The sequence below is a fragment of the Vulpes vulpes genome, chromosome 8 (genome assembly GCF_048418805.1).
Source record: "Vulpes vulpes isolate BD-2025 chromosome 8, VulVul3, whole genome shotgun sequence".
Taxonomy (NCBI): domain Eukaryota; kingdom Metazoa; phylum Chordata; class Mammalia; order Carnivora; family Canidae; genus Vulpes; species Vulpes vulpes.
Genome location: NC_132787.1, coordinates 104,006,841 through 104,024,573, shown reverse-complemented (window position 1 = coordinate 104,024,573; position 17,733 = coordinate 104,006,841). Strand labels below are relative to the sequence as shown.

General features: G+C 55.2%; 1 protein-coding gene and 1 long non-coding RNA gene across 3 annotated transcripts in view; one reads left to right on the top strand and one right to left on the bottom strand.

The window, feature by feature from the left end:
- Positions 1-3,933, bottom strand: part of LOC112927713 (uncharacterized) — a 66,274-nt gene extending 62,341 nt beyond the window's left edge. The window contains exon 1 of one of the 2 annotated variants that reach the window (XR_012003234.1): positions 3,683-3,933. This is a non-coding gene — a long non-coding RNA (uncharacterized lncRNA). The remainder of the gene's footprint in view (positions 1-3,682) is intronic. The other variant, XR_003236600.2, reaches the window with a different exon arrangement.
- Positions 3,934-8,907: 4,974 nt separating this feature from the next.
- Positions 8,908-17,262, top strand: CIMIP5 (ciliary microtubule inner protein 5). The gene is made up of 4 exons (XM_026009101.2): positions 8,908-9,338; positions 14,200-14,239; positions 16,255-16,487; positions 16,864-17,262. The coding sequence occupies exons 1-3, from the start codon at positions 9,100-9,102 to the stop codon at positions 16,444-16,446; spliced, it is 471 nt and encodes a 156-aa protein (XP_025864886.1). The 5' UTR covers positions 8,908-9,099; the 3' UTR covers positions 16,447-16,487; positions 16,864-17,262.
- The last annotated feature ends 471 nt before the right edge of the window (positions 17,263-17,733 follow it).

The window sequence follows — 17,733 nt, the reverse complement described above, 5'->3', positions numbered from 1 at the left end:
AGTTGTGTTCCCATGCTACACGTAAGCAAAGCTATTCTCGGCATTTGAGTGCCAGCGAGGGCAGGAGCTAGCACTCCGACCCAGGTCTGTCCCCTAAGTGCTTGCTCTTAACCACATATTTCGCCACCTTTCTGCGCAGAAAACCTGTAAGTGAATTTCAGCCTTAATGCAAAATGCAAGCGGCATCCGGTCTAGTGCACGTGTGCCCAGGAGACTTACAGGATGCAAGTGCAAACACGTTCCCGTTCCCAGGGGGCACCAGGCCTTCTAACAGAGAGGGCCCCCAATTTCAAACATGCCACTAGTGTCGGGAACCCGGAGTAAACGCCTTTTTTCCACTACACAGCTGTGACACTTTAAGGGGTGTCCCCAGGTCCCGGTTGGGTCTGTGGTCTCCGAGGACCCCTCCGGATGTGCAGATTCCGCGCCAGTTTGTAGAACCAACGTGTCTGAGGCAGGTGTTGGCCTTTACGGGAGTCCAAGCAAGGCTACTGCTGGCAAAATAATAGGCAGGAAATTGAGAACGTTCCATTGGTAAGTAAAATAGTCTCCTGCCCTCTGGTTTCGCAGCCCTCCAGCTGGCTCGTGCATCCCAGCCCCTCCCCGACCAAATATTACTTCCTCTCCGAAACCACCGTCTGATGTTCTTCTTCAACAAAGCTTCCGAGCCCCCTTGTTTAGAAGAGAAGATCTCCCTTGCACAGGGAGTCAAGAGTGGCAGGAAAAACTCGGGCCCTGGGAGGATCTGATGTGCCACTGGTCCCGGCTGCCCAGCCTTCCAGTTTCCACAGCAGGCAGGCCCTCTGGGCCTCGGCCTCGGCAGCCACACGGTGGGGTGAACACAATCGAGACAACAGCATGGAAGCACCCAGTTTGACATCAACACCGAGGCCCAGAGGGGCCGTGTCCCTTCACCTGTCAAGCAGGCTGCACATGTCCCAGCGCCCTCCACCCCCCACTAGACCTGACATCCAGACATCTGTGCTCCGACTGCCTTCCTGCTTGGAAAACACAGAATGGGGACACCTGTGAGTCCTGTCCTCTTCCCCAGCCCGAGTCCTGGGAGGTGACCACTCACTGTGGCCCTTGGACATCTGCTCCTCGTGCTCCCAGCTCGTAGGGTTCTGGCGTTTCACCGGGAGGCCGCAGAGCAGACCAGGAACCCGGCCAGTGGCTGAGCACAGGGGGCAACAGCAAGGCCCGTAACTGAGCCCAGTGAGAGTCCGTTCACCCGACGGCAGCGAGCCCAGCGACACCGACACCGACACCGACACCGACACCGAGCTTTTGCAGGGAGGAATGATGGGCTACGTGTCCATACGGCCCCAACGCTCTAATGTCCTGAACTCCCAGATGGATTGCAAGTGAAGGTTTTTAGGGGCAAAACTTGGAGCAGGGGTCCCCTGAGAAAGCGGGCGCCGCGGACTGCAGGCCCACGAGGTCACATTAGAAAAGCTTCTGTTGCTTCTTCATTCGGGTCCTCAGATGGTGATGCCATCTCAAGAGGCTTGCAATGGGAAAATTGTCTTCCTTCTTCTTTTTTAATTCTTTATTTAAACTCAATTTAGTTTACAATTAATTTAGTATTATTAGTTTCAGGGGCAGAATTTAGTGGTTCATCAGTTGCATATAATACCCAGTGCTCGGGATGCCTGGGTGGCTCAGTGGTTGAGTGTCTATCTGCCTTTGGCTCACGGTGTGATCCCGGGGTCCTGGGATCGAGTCCCACATCGGGCTCCCCGCAGGGAGCCTGCTTCTCCCTCTGCTGTGTCTCTGTCTCTCTCTCTGTCTCATGAACAAATAAATAAAATCTTTTTTAAAAACGCCCAGTGCTCACTATATCATGTGCCCTCCTTAATGTCCATCACCCAGTGACCCCATCTCTCACCCACCCCTCCAGATACCCTGTTTCCCAGAGTTCAGTGTCTCTTATGGTTTGCCTCCCTCTCGGTTTTCATCTTATTTTATTTTCCTTCCCTTCCTCTATGCTCATCTGTTTTATTTCTTAAATTTCACATATGAGTGAGATCATATGGTACTTTGAAAAGACATACATCTTTTTCTGACGTATTTCACTTAGCATAATATGCCCTAGTTCCATCGATGTCGTTTCGAATGGCAAGGTTTCATTCCTTTTGATGGCTGAGTAATATTCCATTGTGTATACATACCCTGTCTTTATCCATTCATTTGTTGATGGACATCTAGGCTGTTTCCATATTTTGGCTCTTGTGGACATGGCTGCTCTAAACACTGGGGTGCCTGTCTTTATTCTTTATGTTAGAGGTTTCATCAGGTACACCTGGCGACTGTATCTTTAGGATAGATACTATCTGATTAACTACTTGTCCTTCCGTTCCTGCGAAGAAGAAGCAAGCTTCCTGACCCCCCGAGCCTAGGCCTATGTGCTCCCTACTGGTCCAGCTGTGCCGGGGCATGACATGACCTGACAAGACAGGTGCTGGCTTCAGATGGTTGAGTCTGTGCTCATCTGACTCGAAGTTCCCACTCCCCCATCTAAACTCTCTGGACTTAGTTTCCTTATCTGTAAAAGAGAGAAAATAAGACTATCTATATTATTCAGTTTCTCTAAAGAAAAAGCATGTACAGATACAGACATGTAGAGTTAGGCAGATAGACAGAGATCGATCTAAGGAGGTGGCCCACATGATCACAGAGGGTGACAAGTCCCCGGAAGTGTGGCTGGCAAGCTGGAGATCCGTGAGGGCCGATGGTGTACATTCGGGTCCCAGCTTAGGACCAAAGGCAAGAAAAGACCAGGGCACCAGTCAGGCGGGCATAATTCCAGCTCGGACTTCTTGTCCTATGCAGGCCTTCCAGGAACAGGATGAGGCACATGGGGAGGGCGATGTGCTTTACTCAGTCTGCAGATTCAAACGAACTTGCTCTTTGGAGTCAAGCTGCTGGTGGTCACTGGACTTTGCTGCACTTCAATGCCCAGTCCCTCCCTCCTCAGCACTTCCACATTCTAGACCCGATTCTCCCTGGAAGAACCTAACTGAGCACGAACATGCTCAGCGAGGACGTGCACTCTCGAGTTGGCAGGGCCACTCACTTCCCCCTTCCCACCCTGTCCTCACCAGCAGGACCCAGTCAGGGTGCCAGACAGATGAAGTGGCTTGCCCATGGTCAACCAGGGGTTGGGGCTGGAGCTGGGACGGATGTGACCGCCTGACACAGATCCCACTCTCTGTACCTGGCCAGGTGCTCTCCCCCACCTGCCCAGCTACCCCCAGCTCCAGCCCGGCCCCCAGACTCTCGCCTGGGAGACCACCACCACACCAGCAGCTGGGGAGCTTGGGGGACCTAGAGCAGGAGTGAGGTCTGACAGACCAGCTCCCGGGGGCACAGACCTGCATGGGCGAGTCATGGGGGCTCAGAGAGCCAAAGGCAAGGCAGCGTGATCTGCTGTTATAGTGTAATACATCTCCTTGATCTGCGAAAAGCTCATGTTCTCATAACCACCAATCCTATGAACCAGAGAAGCCACTTGGGCTGAAGGGATCTTGACTCCACTGCTTCAGGCCCCCCCAGACCTCACCCAGGCTAATAACCAGCCTATAAGCACTGGTTCAGTTGTTAAATATCCAGATCCCTTCATACCAACTGGTAAATAGCTGCCCCCCATTTCCCTGCCCTCACCCCCATGTCCCCCTCTCACCTCTCACTCCTGCACACTGTGTGGCAGCAGGTGGCCTCCAGTCCTCCAGGTGGCCGGTGGTGCCTGGCTCTACCTGTTGCAAACCATTTGGGGTCTCACTCCCGCCCAGAGCCGCTGCTAACTCTGTCAAGCACCGGTTTTCCCCAGGCCCACTGCTGGATTCCTTCCTGGACACCTTTTCTGGACATCACACTCATTTCCAGAGTGCCTTCAGGACGCCGGGCTTCTCTCAGTGCCCTGGGACGCAGAATGGGAGGGAATCTCAGAATTTAGAGCTGATGGAGGATGCAAAGCTACAGGCTGTCCCCTGCTGCCCCAGAGGCGCATTGCAGTCATCCCCATTCAACTCCTTTCTCCTGAAAAGCATTCAGCTGCCCATCACTGGGAAGTTCCAGAATAGAGAAAATAAAGACGATGCCCCAGAATATTTTCTTCCAGTGCTTAGAATGCCCCCAACTCCCAGGGATCCAGGGTCTTCAGAATATAAACCACTGAGTTTATATTTTGGATAGCCAAGGTAAACCTGCTTATGTGGGATGCTTTTCCCCTGCAAATAACAATTTAGGCAAAGACCAGAAATGGCAGTCAGCAGGGGTTCCGGTCCTGGCACCCCATCTCCTGCCCATGGAACCAGCGGGGAGCGTGGCTTTCTGAGCACCCAGGCTCTGCACCGAATCCAGATATGATCGACCATCCCTCGTAAGGCTGTCGTACTTCACTGAGACGTGCAAGCACACTCTCAAACCTGAAGTGCATACAATTATTATTTTTAATGTACTTATCTATCAGGGAATATTTAAATTATCTCCCAGAGCCTAGATTGGTATTGAAAACGTAGAGTCCCTAATTGCTGTAAATTATCAAGGATGCTCGTGGGAAAAATGGGGAGTAGTTAAGTGCTAGCCAGTGAAATCATGCAAGTGCAAAGCAGTTACTAGTGCGCCTGAGACCACTACTCTCAGAAGGGCCGGGAGCCCTTCCCCCGGGGTCTGGGGACCTAGATGTCGAGAGGGTGGCCTCCATTCCCTGATAAGAGCGGCTCCCTGTGCCTAAGCTGTGCTACACTACGGTTCACGCTGAGCGCTCTGGGACTCTGGAATCTGGGGACGTGCTTCTCAGAGGTGTGTACATGACCCCAGGGAAAGTCCTGGGCACGGAGACCTGCCCCGGCCAGTCAGGGCACCTGGGGGGGGCTCAGTTGGTTGAGCATCTGACTCTTGCTTTCAGCTCAGGTCACGAGCTGGGGTCATGAGATCGATCCCCGTGTCGGGCTCCAGGCTCAGCAGGGAGGCTGCTTGAGATTTTCTCCCTCTGCCACTCTCCTCTGCTCATGTGTGCTCTCTCGCTCTTTCTCTCTCTCTCTCTCTTTTCCTGGGTCTCTCAAATAAATAAATAAATCTCTTTTTAAAAATCCCCCCCAACGTGGGGCTGGCCTCAGAGACCCTGACGCACAGCTTCCAGTTCTGGCAGGACCAGCTCAGCTGACGCACACATGCCTGGCTGGAGGGCAACACTGCTCTGTAGACTGCGTGTCATTAAATTGTCCATATCTGGGACGCCTGGGTGGCTCAGTGCTTGAGCGTCTGCCTTTGGCTCAGGTCATGATCCCAGGGTCCTGGGATCGAGTCCTGCATCGGGGTACCCACAGGGAGCCTGCTTCTCCCTCTGCTTGTGTCTCTGCCTCTCTGTCTCTCATGAGTAAATAAATGAAATCTTTTAAAAATAAAATAAAATGTCCATATCCTTTGGCTCAGTCATCCCCTTCCGGGAATCCATCCTGGTGAAACAATGCAACAGAAAGAAGCACAAAGATATCCATCAGAGCTAACTAATGCTAAATCCGGAAACCAAGTAAATGTCCAAGAACTGGAAAAAATGGCTAAGTGAATTGCGACACCCCAATTCTAAGAAGCTGATTAAAGTGAGAAGTATAAAGATCATGAAGAAAAACATGAAAAGATGTTTCCTGTGTTAAATTTTTTTAAGCTGAAGACAAAATGGTGGGTGAGTTGACAGCAAAGAAGGAGCAAACGGTAAGATCAAAAGCGACTGTTCAAAAGTGAAATGATTGGGATGACAAGGGGGTGTGGGCTGATCCACACATTACCTTGAATGTTGCTGTCCTCATAATCTCAGAACTTTCTGGGGACTTGGTAGGAGCAGCTGGGAAGGTGTGGACGGTGGCCCGGAATCCTTTGGCTTTCACCACCTTTTATGAAGCCTTGAGGGTGTCTGCAGGGGGACACCTCATCTGCACCAACAGAGGTTGGTGTTAAGCCCAAATTTTCATCTGGGAGGGGGTGGATCTCGGAGACAGGAGGAAGGCCTAAACCAGGCAGGCAAGCCCACCGCAGCCCCTGCAGGGGAAGGGGCGGGGCCTACGGGGAGGGGCGGGGCTTCTCCGGCCAGCCCCCCACACCTGTCCTGCGGGGCAGAGCCTCACTTGGCTGGGCCAATCCTCCCAGGTTGTGACCACCTGGCCCAGGGGGACCCCGCCTGTCATTGCACACCAGAACCCAGGCTGTAGAATTTACCAGAACCTACGGTAAAGTCCGTCTTGGGGGGAACACCTGGGTGGCTCGGTGGTTGAGCATCTGCCTTCAGCTCAGGTCATGATCCCAGGGTCCTGGGATCGAGTCCTGCACCCCCGCAGTGGGGGGGAGCCTGCTTCTCCCTCTGCCTATGTCTCTGCCTCTCTCTCTGTGTCTTTCATGAATAAATAAATAAAATCTTTATTAAAAAAAAATCCTTCTTGGGGATGGGAGAAATCCACTAAAATACAGCTCCAGTAGCCCCCAAATGCAAGGATTTTTGTCCTATCCTGGAGAGTTGTATGTAAAGTTACATCACAAGGTGTGGGGTGTGGAAGGGGCAATGACTTGCTCAAGGACACCCAGCAAGTCACAAAGCACCACAGACACCCAGAGTCCTGATTCTCTTTGAGGAAGAGGGGAGGGGTCCCCTAGGCTGGGGCTTAGGGAGACCACCCAGAGTGGATCTGGACACTTCTCCAGGTCAGTGACTGAGGAAACGGAATGTGTTCCAGCTGGACTGGCAGCAGAGGTCTTTTTGCCCCCAACATTTTATTTTGAAAAATTCCAAACATAGAGAAACACTGAAAGTAGGGTACCTTGAATACCCATATACCCATGACCTTGATTCTACAATTACACTACAATAATATTTTGTTGTATTTGCTTTGTCACATTTCTATCGATCCTGCTACCATCTGTCAGTAAATGGCTTCTGAATTAAAGACTAGCCCCCACAGAAGTATTCAGCCTCTACATACATCAAGCACTTGGTCATCCTGGATGCCCCTGCTGGCCTTTTGGCCTTGTCCCTTGTCTCTGGGGCTTGGGGCCAGGAGACCTGGGCTAAGGTATCTGAGCAACCGAGCTGCTCCACGCCACAGCCTGTGGTCGTCTTATGAGAGGTGTCCCTTGCCGCAGGGACTGCCCTCTGTAAACACACTCATGCGACCCCTTCCAGAGGTTTGTGGAGGTCAGATCAGAGCTGCCACTCTTCGGCAACTAGTGGGGGCCTGTCCTGGCTGCACCGGGGCACATCCACGGAAAAGAAAATAGCCACCAAAGAAGCCTGTTCCAGGGTCCAAGGGGTTCACCCAGTTTATCTTTACTGGGAGAACTTCAAGGTCACTGAAGGCCAGGCTGCATGTCCCAGCTCTGGGGGAAGAAGAGAGGAGAGAGGACAGACAGCCCCCACCAGCCCCCCAGCCTCTGCTTTGGGATAAACTGTCCCAGAAGGTCACATCACTCGGCGCCGCCTCCTCAGGCAAATGCTGGCCGCTGTCACCCCATCTCTGTTCCAGCCCTTGGCCCAAAGCCAGTGCGGGCCTCCCCACCGCTCACCTGGGCCGTGGCCGTGGTCACTCCCCTGCTTCTTTCCCGATGCTTCTTTGCCTCAGCAGCGTCTCTCTCTCCCTTGTGCGCTAACTCCAGGCACAGCTCCGACCAGCCCTGTGGTCCTGGGGGCCCACCCTCCAGCCTCAGACCTCGCCTCCTCCCCTCTACATCCCCCCAATACTGGTGCTCCCTCCCGCATCCACGCTTTTCCTCCCTGCCCCAGTTTTTCCACCTGGCAAATCCTCTTGCCCTCTTCACTCCTTGGCCCCTCCTTCTGGAAAGCAGATCCAGTGCGAGCTCAGGTGCATTGGCTGACCCGTCCCCACACCCTGGGGGGCCAGACATACCTCCTCGAGCAGGGCTTTGTGGGTGCTTAGTTGACGGGGAACCCGTTTTCCAGCTATACAGAGAAGGGAGCACCATGCCCAGCTGGATCGGCCCACAGAAGAGTTTCAGGGAAAGATCCGGAAATCTGCCCACATGGACAGGGACAGGGGACAGCCCGAAGCTGGGAGACCTGGCAGCAGGTGAGGGAGGCGTGTGCGAGGAGCTCAGCTGAGCCACAGCAGGAGAGGCCCAGGGCCACAGAACCACTCGGGCCACACTGGCTGAGAGCAGATTCAGAGGCTCAGAACACGAATCCCCACCCTCCAGTTCCCCTTGATTCCTTCAGAAAATCTAAATTCAAGGCCAAGCCTCGGCTAGTAACCATGTGGCCTTGGACAGTCACCTAATCCTGCTGGCGAGGGCCTTGGTTCCTTCCTCTGTGGAACAGAGTCCAAAATACCTGTCCTGGGGGATCCGGAGGGTTTAGCAAGATGGAGGTGGTGCTTTGCAAACCCTCCAGGTTTTTGCAGCTAGACCAGGTATGAAGGGACAGTGTCACCAGTTTCCCCTTGCTGCCACGTGCCCGCAGCCTCCTCCAACAGAGAAGCAGAGCATCGCACTGGCATCTTCTCTGTAGCTCACGAAGCACCTCCATCCACCTTCTGGTGGGAGCCCATGTCCCCAGGGGAGCCGAGCGGGTTATTATGGTCCTTTCACACGCCCCAAGGGGGGCAGAGCAGCTCAAGGCCATGCGGCAATTGGGAGGCCGGGGCCCCAACACCCCCCCATCCTGTCTAGGAGCCAGGGTCTTTCCTCACTGCCCCAGAAATCAGGGCTTTGGCCCCCTTCCCCTCCCCCATGCTGTTTTTGAGGTCTCCGGCCAGGGGGCCAGGGGCCCTGGGGACAGAGCTGAGGGGCAGCTGAGCTGGGCCTGGTACAGACGCAGAAAGTCTCTCCACCCCCCGGGTTCAGATGTCACACACACTTGGGAGCTGGCCCGTCCCCTGGACAACCGTCAACACAGGCAGAAGCTCAAAACACAGCTCGGCTCCAGCGCTCTCCCCGCCGACTTCAGCCACTCCGAGCCTGGGGCCTGGGGGGCGGCGGGGAGGACCCCCGCCCAGGCTCAGTCCAGGAGATCGGGCTGAGAGAGAGATCTCTCTCGATCTCTCCACTTCTCTGTCTTTCTCTGTCTCTCTCTGTCTCCCCATCACACCTGTACCCATGGGGAGCCCCCCCACCCCTGGGTTCCAGAAAACCACATCCGCTGGGTACCGGCTGCCCTCAACCAGGCCGCCAGCCGTAGATTCCTGCACTGCCCGAGGTGGCCCCGCGGTGGGCAGGGGTCGCCAAGCCCCCCAGGCCCCAGAAGCGGAGCGCTCGGCCCTGGGAACGAACGGTGTGCAGCGGGACCAGCTGTGGAGGGAGCTCTTGGAGGCCGAGAGGAGGGGCCAGCAGCGCTGGTGAGTGACCTGCCTGACCCTCGGGGTCTAGGAAGCTTCTGGAAAAAGAGAGATCCATGAGAAGGAGTAAGCAGGCAAACGTGTTGGCGTCAAAGTGCTCAGGCCACGAGTTGGGGAGAACATGGCCCGGCCAGACCGGAGCCCGAGGGTGGGAGGGAGAGGTGGCAGGGGCCAGGTGGCCCAGCGCTCACTCTGGGGTCCCATCTGCCTTTGAATAATCCCTCCAGCTGGAGCCCCAGGGATAGACTGGGGGGCAGCAGTGGCGGGGGGAGCCCTCGCCCTCTGACCCAAGGGAGAGACATCCCTTCAGGCATCTGTTCAATCCAGACATTCCTGTCAGGCTGCGACAAGGGACAACACAGGCCAACACCTGGCTCCTGGGAGCCCCTAGCTCAGGACAGGGCTGCCACAAAGCAAGCCAAGAGACAAGAAATAGTGTGGCAAGTGTCATGGAGCGAGGGGAGGGTGGGCGCCTTCTTTCTACAAGGTGCTCACAGAGGCCTCTCTGAGGACATGGCCCAGAGGCTGACGGGAAATGTGAGAAGGGGCCACGGAGAGTCTGGTGTTTTTAAAAACAGAACAAAACAAAGACAGTCCATGTGGCTGAGGCAGTCGGCGAGGGGACAGGAGCCTCAAGATCAGACATAGGGGACACCTGGGTGGCTCAGTGGTTGAGGGCCTGCCTTTGGCTCAGGGCGTGACCCCGGGGTCCTGGGATCGAGTCTCACATCGGGCTCCCCGCAGGGACCCTGCTTCTCCCTCAGCCTGTGTCTCTGCCTCTCTCTGTGTCTCTCATGAATAAATCAATAAAATATTAAAAAAAAAAAGAAAACTTTAAAAAAAAGATCAGAAGTAGGAGGAACATGTCATATACTGTAAAAGGTCATATTTTTTTAAATGTAATGAGACACCATCAAGGGTTGCGAGGAAGAGCATGATGTGATCTAGCCTGAGAACTGTGGGAAAACTCGAGGAATGGCTTCATGGTAGCGTTATGAGAACTGCTGATGGATTAGAGTGAGAGGGTGTGTGGTGTGTCTGTGGTGTGTTGGTGGATTGGGGTGTGTGCATGTGTGTGGTGTGGGGGGATATGTGAGGCATGGGGGTGTGGCGGGTGTGTGTATGTGTGTGTGGTGTGTATGATACGTGCACAGGATGTGTGTGGGGGAAGTGGTGTGTGTACACATGTGGTGTGTGGGTGTGTGGTGTGTAAGGGGGTGGGGGTATAGGGTATATGTGTGTACATATGTGGTATGTGGGCTGTGAGACTGGAAGGTGTCTATGTGGGGTGGGTGTGGTGTTCGTGTGGAGGACGTGTGTATGTGAGAAGTGTGGAGGGGTGGGGGTGTATGGAGTGAGGGTGGGTGTGTACAGTGTGCACAGTGTGTGGGGTATGTGTGTGGTGTTTACGGAGTGTTGGTGTGAAGGTTGTGTGTGGTGTGTGTGGGGGTGTGTACATGTGCTGTGGGGGGGTGTGTTTGGAGAGGGTGTGGGGTGTGGGGGTGAATGTGTGTGGGGTATGGGGTTATGTGTGGGGGGCGTATGTGTATGGTGTGTGGTGTGGAGGGGTGCGTATGTGGTGTGCGTGTGGCATTGGTGTGGAGGGTGTGTGTACGTGGGGTGTGTGTGTATGTGAGGTGTGTGGAGTGTTGGTGTGTGTGGGATGTGTGTAGGGTGTGTGGTGTGTGAGGTGTTGGTGTGGAGGAGGTGTGTACCTGCTGTGTGTGGTGGGGTGAGGGTGTGTGTGGTGCGTGTGGGGTGTGTGTGGGGTGTAGGCAGGGGTTGGGGTGCAGGGGACACTTACAAGGAAGGGCTGTCGACAAAGTAAGGGGCCTGGGGAGACCAGGAGCCGGAGACCTGAGCAGAGGTGGGAGTGGGGTCCGGGTCCGAGTCGCCACGAGGACCGCGGGAGGAGTCTGTGGGGCGGGCGGGAGGCCGCCCAGGAGGCCGCTGAGCATCAGCAGTCAAGAGCTGGACGTGGGACCAGGGGACAGAGGGCTGGGAGGCAGCCGGGGGGTGGCCGGGAGGCGGCCGGCGTCACGGGAGGGACAAGGGCAGCGAGTGACCGCTAAGGGACGTGGGGTCGCTCTAGGGGGAGACGAAAGGCTGGTGCTGGCCATGACTCTGAATATGCGGGAACCACTGGACCATCCCCCCTACAGGGGTGACCCTCACGACCTGTGTGTACCCCCAGTGAGGAGGGGCCCGAGAACCTGGTGCTGGGACCCCCGGGCTGTCCCTGGAAGGGGCCTCGTGTCCCCAGAGATAAGGTCCTAGACCCAGTGGGCACACGTACTCCCTCCAGGGGACTGAGATGAGCCCCGGACAAGAAAGGGGTCACAGACCCCAAGAGGAGAGAGTTTAGGGAAACCCAACAGAAACACCATATGAGCCACACACGAAATATTCCGTATTCTAATGGCGGCCTTAAAAAATGTAACGAGGAACTAGTGAAATCCATTTTAATGATGAATCTCATCCAAAGTATCATCTTTCTGGTACATCGTCAATATTTGAAAAGGTATTCGGGAGATCATCTGACCTTCCTCTTTGCTCTGAGCCCTTGAAACCAGGTCTGTGTCTTACCTCCTACAGCCCTGAGAGGTGCTCCACACACCCGTTCCCCCCGGGGTTTCTCTAGATGGGGAAACTGAGGGCCCGAGAACACAGTGGCCTGGCTCAGGGCCCCCCAGCGAGCAGAGCAGGCAACGAGCAGCACAAAGCCGGGGACCCGGTGTCCCCTCTCCCACGTCACTGGCTCTCACTGAGTCCTAGTGTGGCTCTGAGGTCAAGGTCCCTGCCTTCGGTGAGTTCAAGACCAACGCTATTGAAACGTGGCTCCCTGTGACAAGACGGGGAGTGGTGGCGGGTGAGGGGATCAGGACACCTGGGAGGCTTGGAGGAGGTTGAGTGGGCAGGCAGAGAGGGAACAGGGTCCCCAGGAAGGGGTGGCTGGGGAGGGCCCCAACGTCTCAGGAGGGTGATGGGCTGAAGACAGGGGGAACCAAGAGGCAACTTGAAAAAGAATCCAAGAGAACCTCTAGAGAAGAATCTGTAATGTTGAGGGCACCTGGGTGGCCCCAGGGATGAGCATCTGCCTCCAGCTCACGGCATGATCCCAGGGTCCTGGGATCGAGTCCTGCATCGGGCTCCCGAAAGAGATCCTGCTTCTCTCTCTGCCTCTGTCTCTACCTCTCTCTGTGTGTCTCTTGTGGATAAATAAATAAGATCTTTAAAAGGAAAGGAAAAAAAATCCTTAAAAAAAAATACAACTGAAGTGAGAAACCATAAACTCAGCTTCATCACAATTATCCAAAAAGACAAGGAGAGGAAGCAGACGGAAAAGGAATTGGAACCCTAGAGAACGGGACAAGAAGGTCCAACATACCTTCCAACAGAGCTTCCCAAGGGAAGGCTGGGAAAGATGAAATATTGGAGGAGAAAGTGTCTGAGAATTTTCTAGAACCAAAGAAATGCAGGCATCCACAGACCCCGGAGGATGTGCTCCACAGCAGGAGAGTAAACAACAAAGGAAGGCCTGAGACCCCAAAAGAGGGAACCCCTGAGTGGGGGTCAGGAGGGCAGGGCAGGTCCAGGGCAGCAACCCTGGTGGGAGCAGGGCAACCCCGGATCCGGGACAGCGGCCTCTAGAGAAGAAGCGGGAAAGAGACGTGGATTACCTGTTGGTTTGACTGCGTGGAAGACCGTACCGGGAGGGGCTTTATGATTTTGCTAGAGAGTTTCAGTGATCTGTACACAGAAAGCTAAGGAAAAAAAGTGATTATAACTCTAGAAAAAAATTCCATGTTGTCCAAGTCAGGATCTGGGATCCTACGATCCAGGATAGTCGCTTAGTGAACGGTGTTTACAGAATCCTAAGGATATAAACGATACATGTTGGTTCAGCCAAAATCTAGAATATAGTCATTTGTGGAAGAAATGAGGGAAGGGAAGAGGGGCAGGAGAGCTAACGCATAATCAATTTTCCCAGGAGAGGGACCCCTGGGTGGTTCTGTGGTTGAGCGTCTGCCTTCGGCTCAGGGTGTGATCCCGGGGTCCTGGGATCGAGGCCCACACCCCCGCGGGGGAGCCTGCTTCTCCCTCTGCCTGTGTCTCCGCCCCTCTCTCTGTGTCTCCCATGAATTAATAAACAAAATCTTAAAAAAGAAATTCTCCCACAAGAGAAAGTCCACAGATATGTTTATAATTTCAAAAACTCAAGAAATAGTAGCCTAGACTTATTATTCCGGAATGGGGTGGTGACAGGCCCAAAGAAACAGCCAGAGGGCTGGAAGCCTGACCGGAGGCTGTGGGGTTCGAGGATCGGGGGCAGAGAAAACCTGTTTTTACGATAAGTCTTACAGAACTCTTCAACTTCTTAAAAACAGATTAAACTAAAAATTAAATTAGCAGCCCAGGTAAGGCCCTTCTTCCCATCGTCACCATCCTGGCCTCCTGCCCCATCCCTACCTTCTTCTGCTGCCCACACTGGAAGGCCACAAAAAAAAAAAAAAAAATTGAGGGAGCGATCCCTGGCTTTTCTTCACGAAATCCTTGAGGGCTCCCACGTGGGCAGAGGCACGCGGGGAGCTCACCCCCACCTTCCCCGCCGCCGCTGCCTCCTCTGGCGCCAGGCCTCCCGCTCCGGGAAGCATCAGGTATTGAGATACTTGCCTGGTTGAGAGGCCACGCCATAAATACGTGGCTGGTTGGGGGTGTCTCTTGCACTCGATTTTTTTTAGCTCCTCCGTGATGTAATAAATGCATCCGTGGCATCGACTCATTCCCTTGATACAGAAAGTCATTTGCGAAAAAAATGTCACGGGAAGCTGTAACGCTGCCCACGTGTTTTCCTTTCCAGGGCTCAGCACTGGAGTTTCCTGAAAGACTATGATCCCCTGGTAAGGCCAGTGACGCGTCACTGCATCTAACGCTGATGGAGGCCCTGCTGTGTGCTAGAAGCTGGAATGTACAGAGGCCAAAAAAAAAAAAAAAAAAAAATAGACTTTCCTGTCTCGAGAAACTCAGGGTCTGGGGGAAAGAAAATGCGTAGAGCATTCAGTTTTCCGCAGCGTTTCTCGGGTTTATGGGGATGAACCGACTGGGAAAGATAGACGTCTGCTTCGGAAATGTCCTGCCCCGTATGAGGATGCCAGCGAGGAGAGTGAGCACTGTGTGCTGTGCCCCCCCGGAGATGAGCTTGGGTGACCCCACCTCGCAAGCCAATTCCCTGCTTCTCATGGCGCCACCTCCAATCTGTCCTCCGCGTCGCTACCGGAGGCAGTTTCCTAAACCACAAAACTGACCCTGAGTTAAAATCCTGCTTAAAATCCTTCCACCTGTGTTTCCCAGGGTGGCTCACGAGGCTTCCCAGGATCTGACCTGCACCCCCACCCCCACCCTGACCTCCACGCCCCTTTCAGCTACGCCTCTGTGCATGCTGTGCCCCTGCCTGAAATGCGCTTCCGCCTTGTCAGGCTCATTCATCGCTCAGAGGCCTCCTGCTGAGAAATCTCTCCTTCCTGGGGGAGCTGGATCAGGTCCCCCTGTTCCTCACCCGCTGGCAGATCCTGCCCAACTCCCTGGCTATCGCAGGTCGGGTTTCACCCACCAGTTTCTCCGGGTGGCGGCTGGGGACCCCACCCATCAGCCATGCCCTACCCCCCAGCACCCGATAAATATTTTGCACTCTGTTGGGTGAATGACCAAATGGGAGAATGAGTCTGGCTGTTAAGAAAGGTCAGAGAACCAACCTGGAAAATGAGCAGCGAGCGTAGCAAGTCAACCAAGACGGTGGCCGCACCCTGCCAAGTTGAGGGAAGGCTTAACGTCTCCGTGCCCAGCCTGCGGGCTCGCTGTCTGCCCTGGGAGAGAAGGTGTGGGTCCCGAGACCTGAAGTCCCACCCTGAGCTCCTGGACTGGGCTTCCAGCCTAGAGTCTCCCTGCAGAGGCCTGGGGATTAGCAACCTGACCACTGACACCTGCATCGCGCCCAGAGGTGTGGGGCCACCCGGGCCCGGACTTTCCCACGTGAAAGCGAGGATCCTGTTACCTGGCTGGTCCCATAACCTCTATTTGAGCCAGGGTAGCACAGAGTTAACCCCCAACCCAAGGCCTCATCAGATTATTCTCACATCATACATTCACTCACTCGTTCACCTTCCACTCCCAGAAGTCACCAGAAACACGAGCGCAAATGTTCAGACCCCCCAGACTGGGAACAAACCCAAATGCCATCCACGAGGTGGGTAGATAACATGGACCGTTCACACAAGCCCCACGATGATGGACTGTGGAGCGAGGACAGCAAATGGGCTGTGGTCACAGCCAAAACCATGCACGGACCTTGAAAACACGTTCCCGAGAGACAGGAGCCAAGGTCTTATTAAGATGAAGTTCAAAACTGGGATTTAGAGATTGTGGCGGGTGGGATTTCTTGATCTGGGCAGCGCTGCTCAGACCTGTTGTGGAGGCCTGTGGAGCCGGACGGTTATGATTTGGGGACGTTTCTGTGTGTGTGTCAGTCTTCAGGTGAAGAAGTCACCCCCAAACAAACCAACCCTCAGGCACTCCCACCATAGGCGAGGCAGGGTCTTAGGTGGTGGGGATGGAGATTGGAATCAGACAGGGTCCCTCCAGGGTCACTGGAGGCCAAGGCTCAAAGGGGAGGGTTTGGGGGAGCATCTGAAGTAGGGAGCCCAGGGTGAGGAAGGTGCAGTGGGTCTCAGCTGAAGGGTCTCGTAACCCTCTGGGCTCCTGGGGCCAAATTGGGGTGGCAGCTGCTGGAAGTTGCCTGCAGAGGCCACCTGCTTCCTGCACCCTTGCCTGCCCCTCCACCCCCGGGATGGTCCTGGCCGCCTGCAGGCCTGCCCTGGATTCCATGCAGCTGGTGACACGGACTGTCCCCTCTCCCCAGGGCAATAAGAAGGAGCCCGTGAAGCTGCCGGAGTACGTGCCTTTCTTCTCCGACACCGTCCCCAACTCCACGAACCAGGTTGTGGGCAGCAGGGTGGGCACGCCCCTGGGGCAAACCCTCATCGGCATGGACTTTTTCTTTGTGGACGGAGTCCGGAAGAAGAAGCTGGAAGCCGAGCTGCAGCCCGTGTAGGAGGAAGAGGAGGAGGAGGAGGGCCGGCTGGCCTGCCCCAGGTGGGTGTAGGGGTGGCGTGGGGAGGGAGGCCAGCCCCAGGGCCCCAGTCAACAGCCCACACGCGTCCGCCAGCCTCTCCTTCTCTCCCGGCCCCGCACAGCCTTCCCGAGGCTCCACTGGCCCATTTTCACACATGAGCTCAGAAGGACTCCAGGTCCGTGGCCCTGGACCCAGCAGCGGTGGGGACCCCCTCTCGAGGCCCAGGAGGGGCAGCCCTGGGCTTGCAGTCATGAGCTGACCGCCTGGGTTCAAATCCCGCTCCTGACTCTGAGCAGCTGTGTGACGTTGCACGGGTTGTTCGAACCTTCTGTGCTGCTGTAACAAGTAGGCCACACGCCGAGGGGCTGGAAACAGCACATACGTATTATCTCACAGCGCTGGAGGTCAGAAATCCAAAGTGGGTCTCACCGGACTGAAATCAAGGTGTGCACAGGGCTGCGTTTCCTTCTGGCCACTAAAGGCACCTGAGTCCTCGCCTTTTCCAGCTTCTAGAGGAGAGACTGCCCTCATCCCTCGGCCCGTGACTCCCTCCTCTCCAAGCAGAATGGGAGCATCGCCAATCTCCAAACCTCTCTCGGCCTCCCTCCTTCCATCTTTCCAGACAGCCAGGATAATCTCTCCATCTCACCGTTCTTAATTTAATCATGTCTGCAAAATCCCTTTTGCGTGTAAGGTAACATATCCGCAGGGCCCAGGGACTAGGACACGGACGTCTTTGGTGGGCCATTTTTCTGCCTACCACATACAGAAATAATAAAAGTACTGATTCTAGAAGGTTGTCGTGCAGGTGAGATGAGCTACTGTGTGTAACTGTTCAGAGCAGCGCCTGGACCATGGTATGAGGGTGTGTTTGCCGAGGACGCCCCTCTCTTGGGAGGGAGGGTTGCATCCTGGTGAATCATGCAGGGAAGTGTGGGTCCTCACACAGGGGCTGCTGGGAGGTAAACACCCCCCCATCAGTCTGTCCATCTCTTTCATTACTGAGTGATGGTCTGGGTGGTCATGGTTAGGCCAGAGCCAAGTCGGAGGAGCCCACCGGAGGAGCCCGAGCTGAGGCCCTGCAAGGGCATCCCTGGGAACCTGTGCCCCAGACCCACCCCATGCCCTCTGTGCTCTGGGGAGGCCCCTCGTGGAGGGTCCGGCCTGGGCTCAGCCGCAGCAGGAGAGGGGGTCCAGAGGGGGTCTTATTTCCATGTGAGAGACAGGATGGAAGCAAGAGATAGACTGGGAACTCCCAGGAGGTAG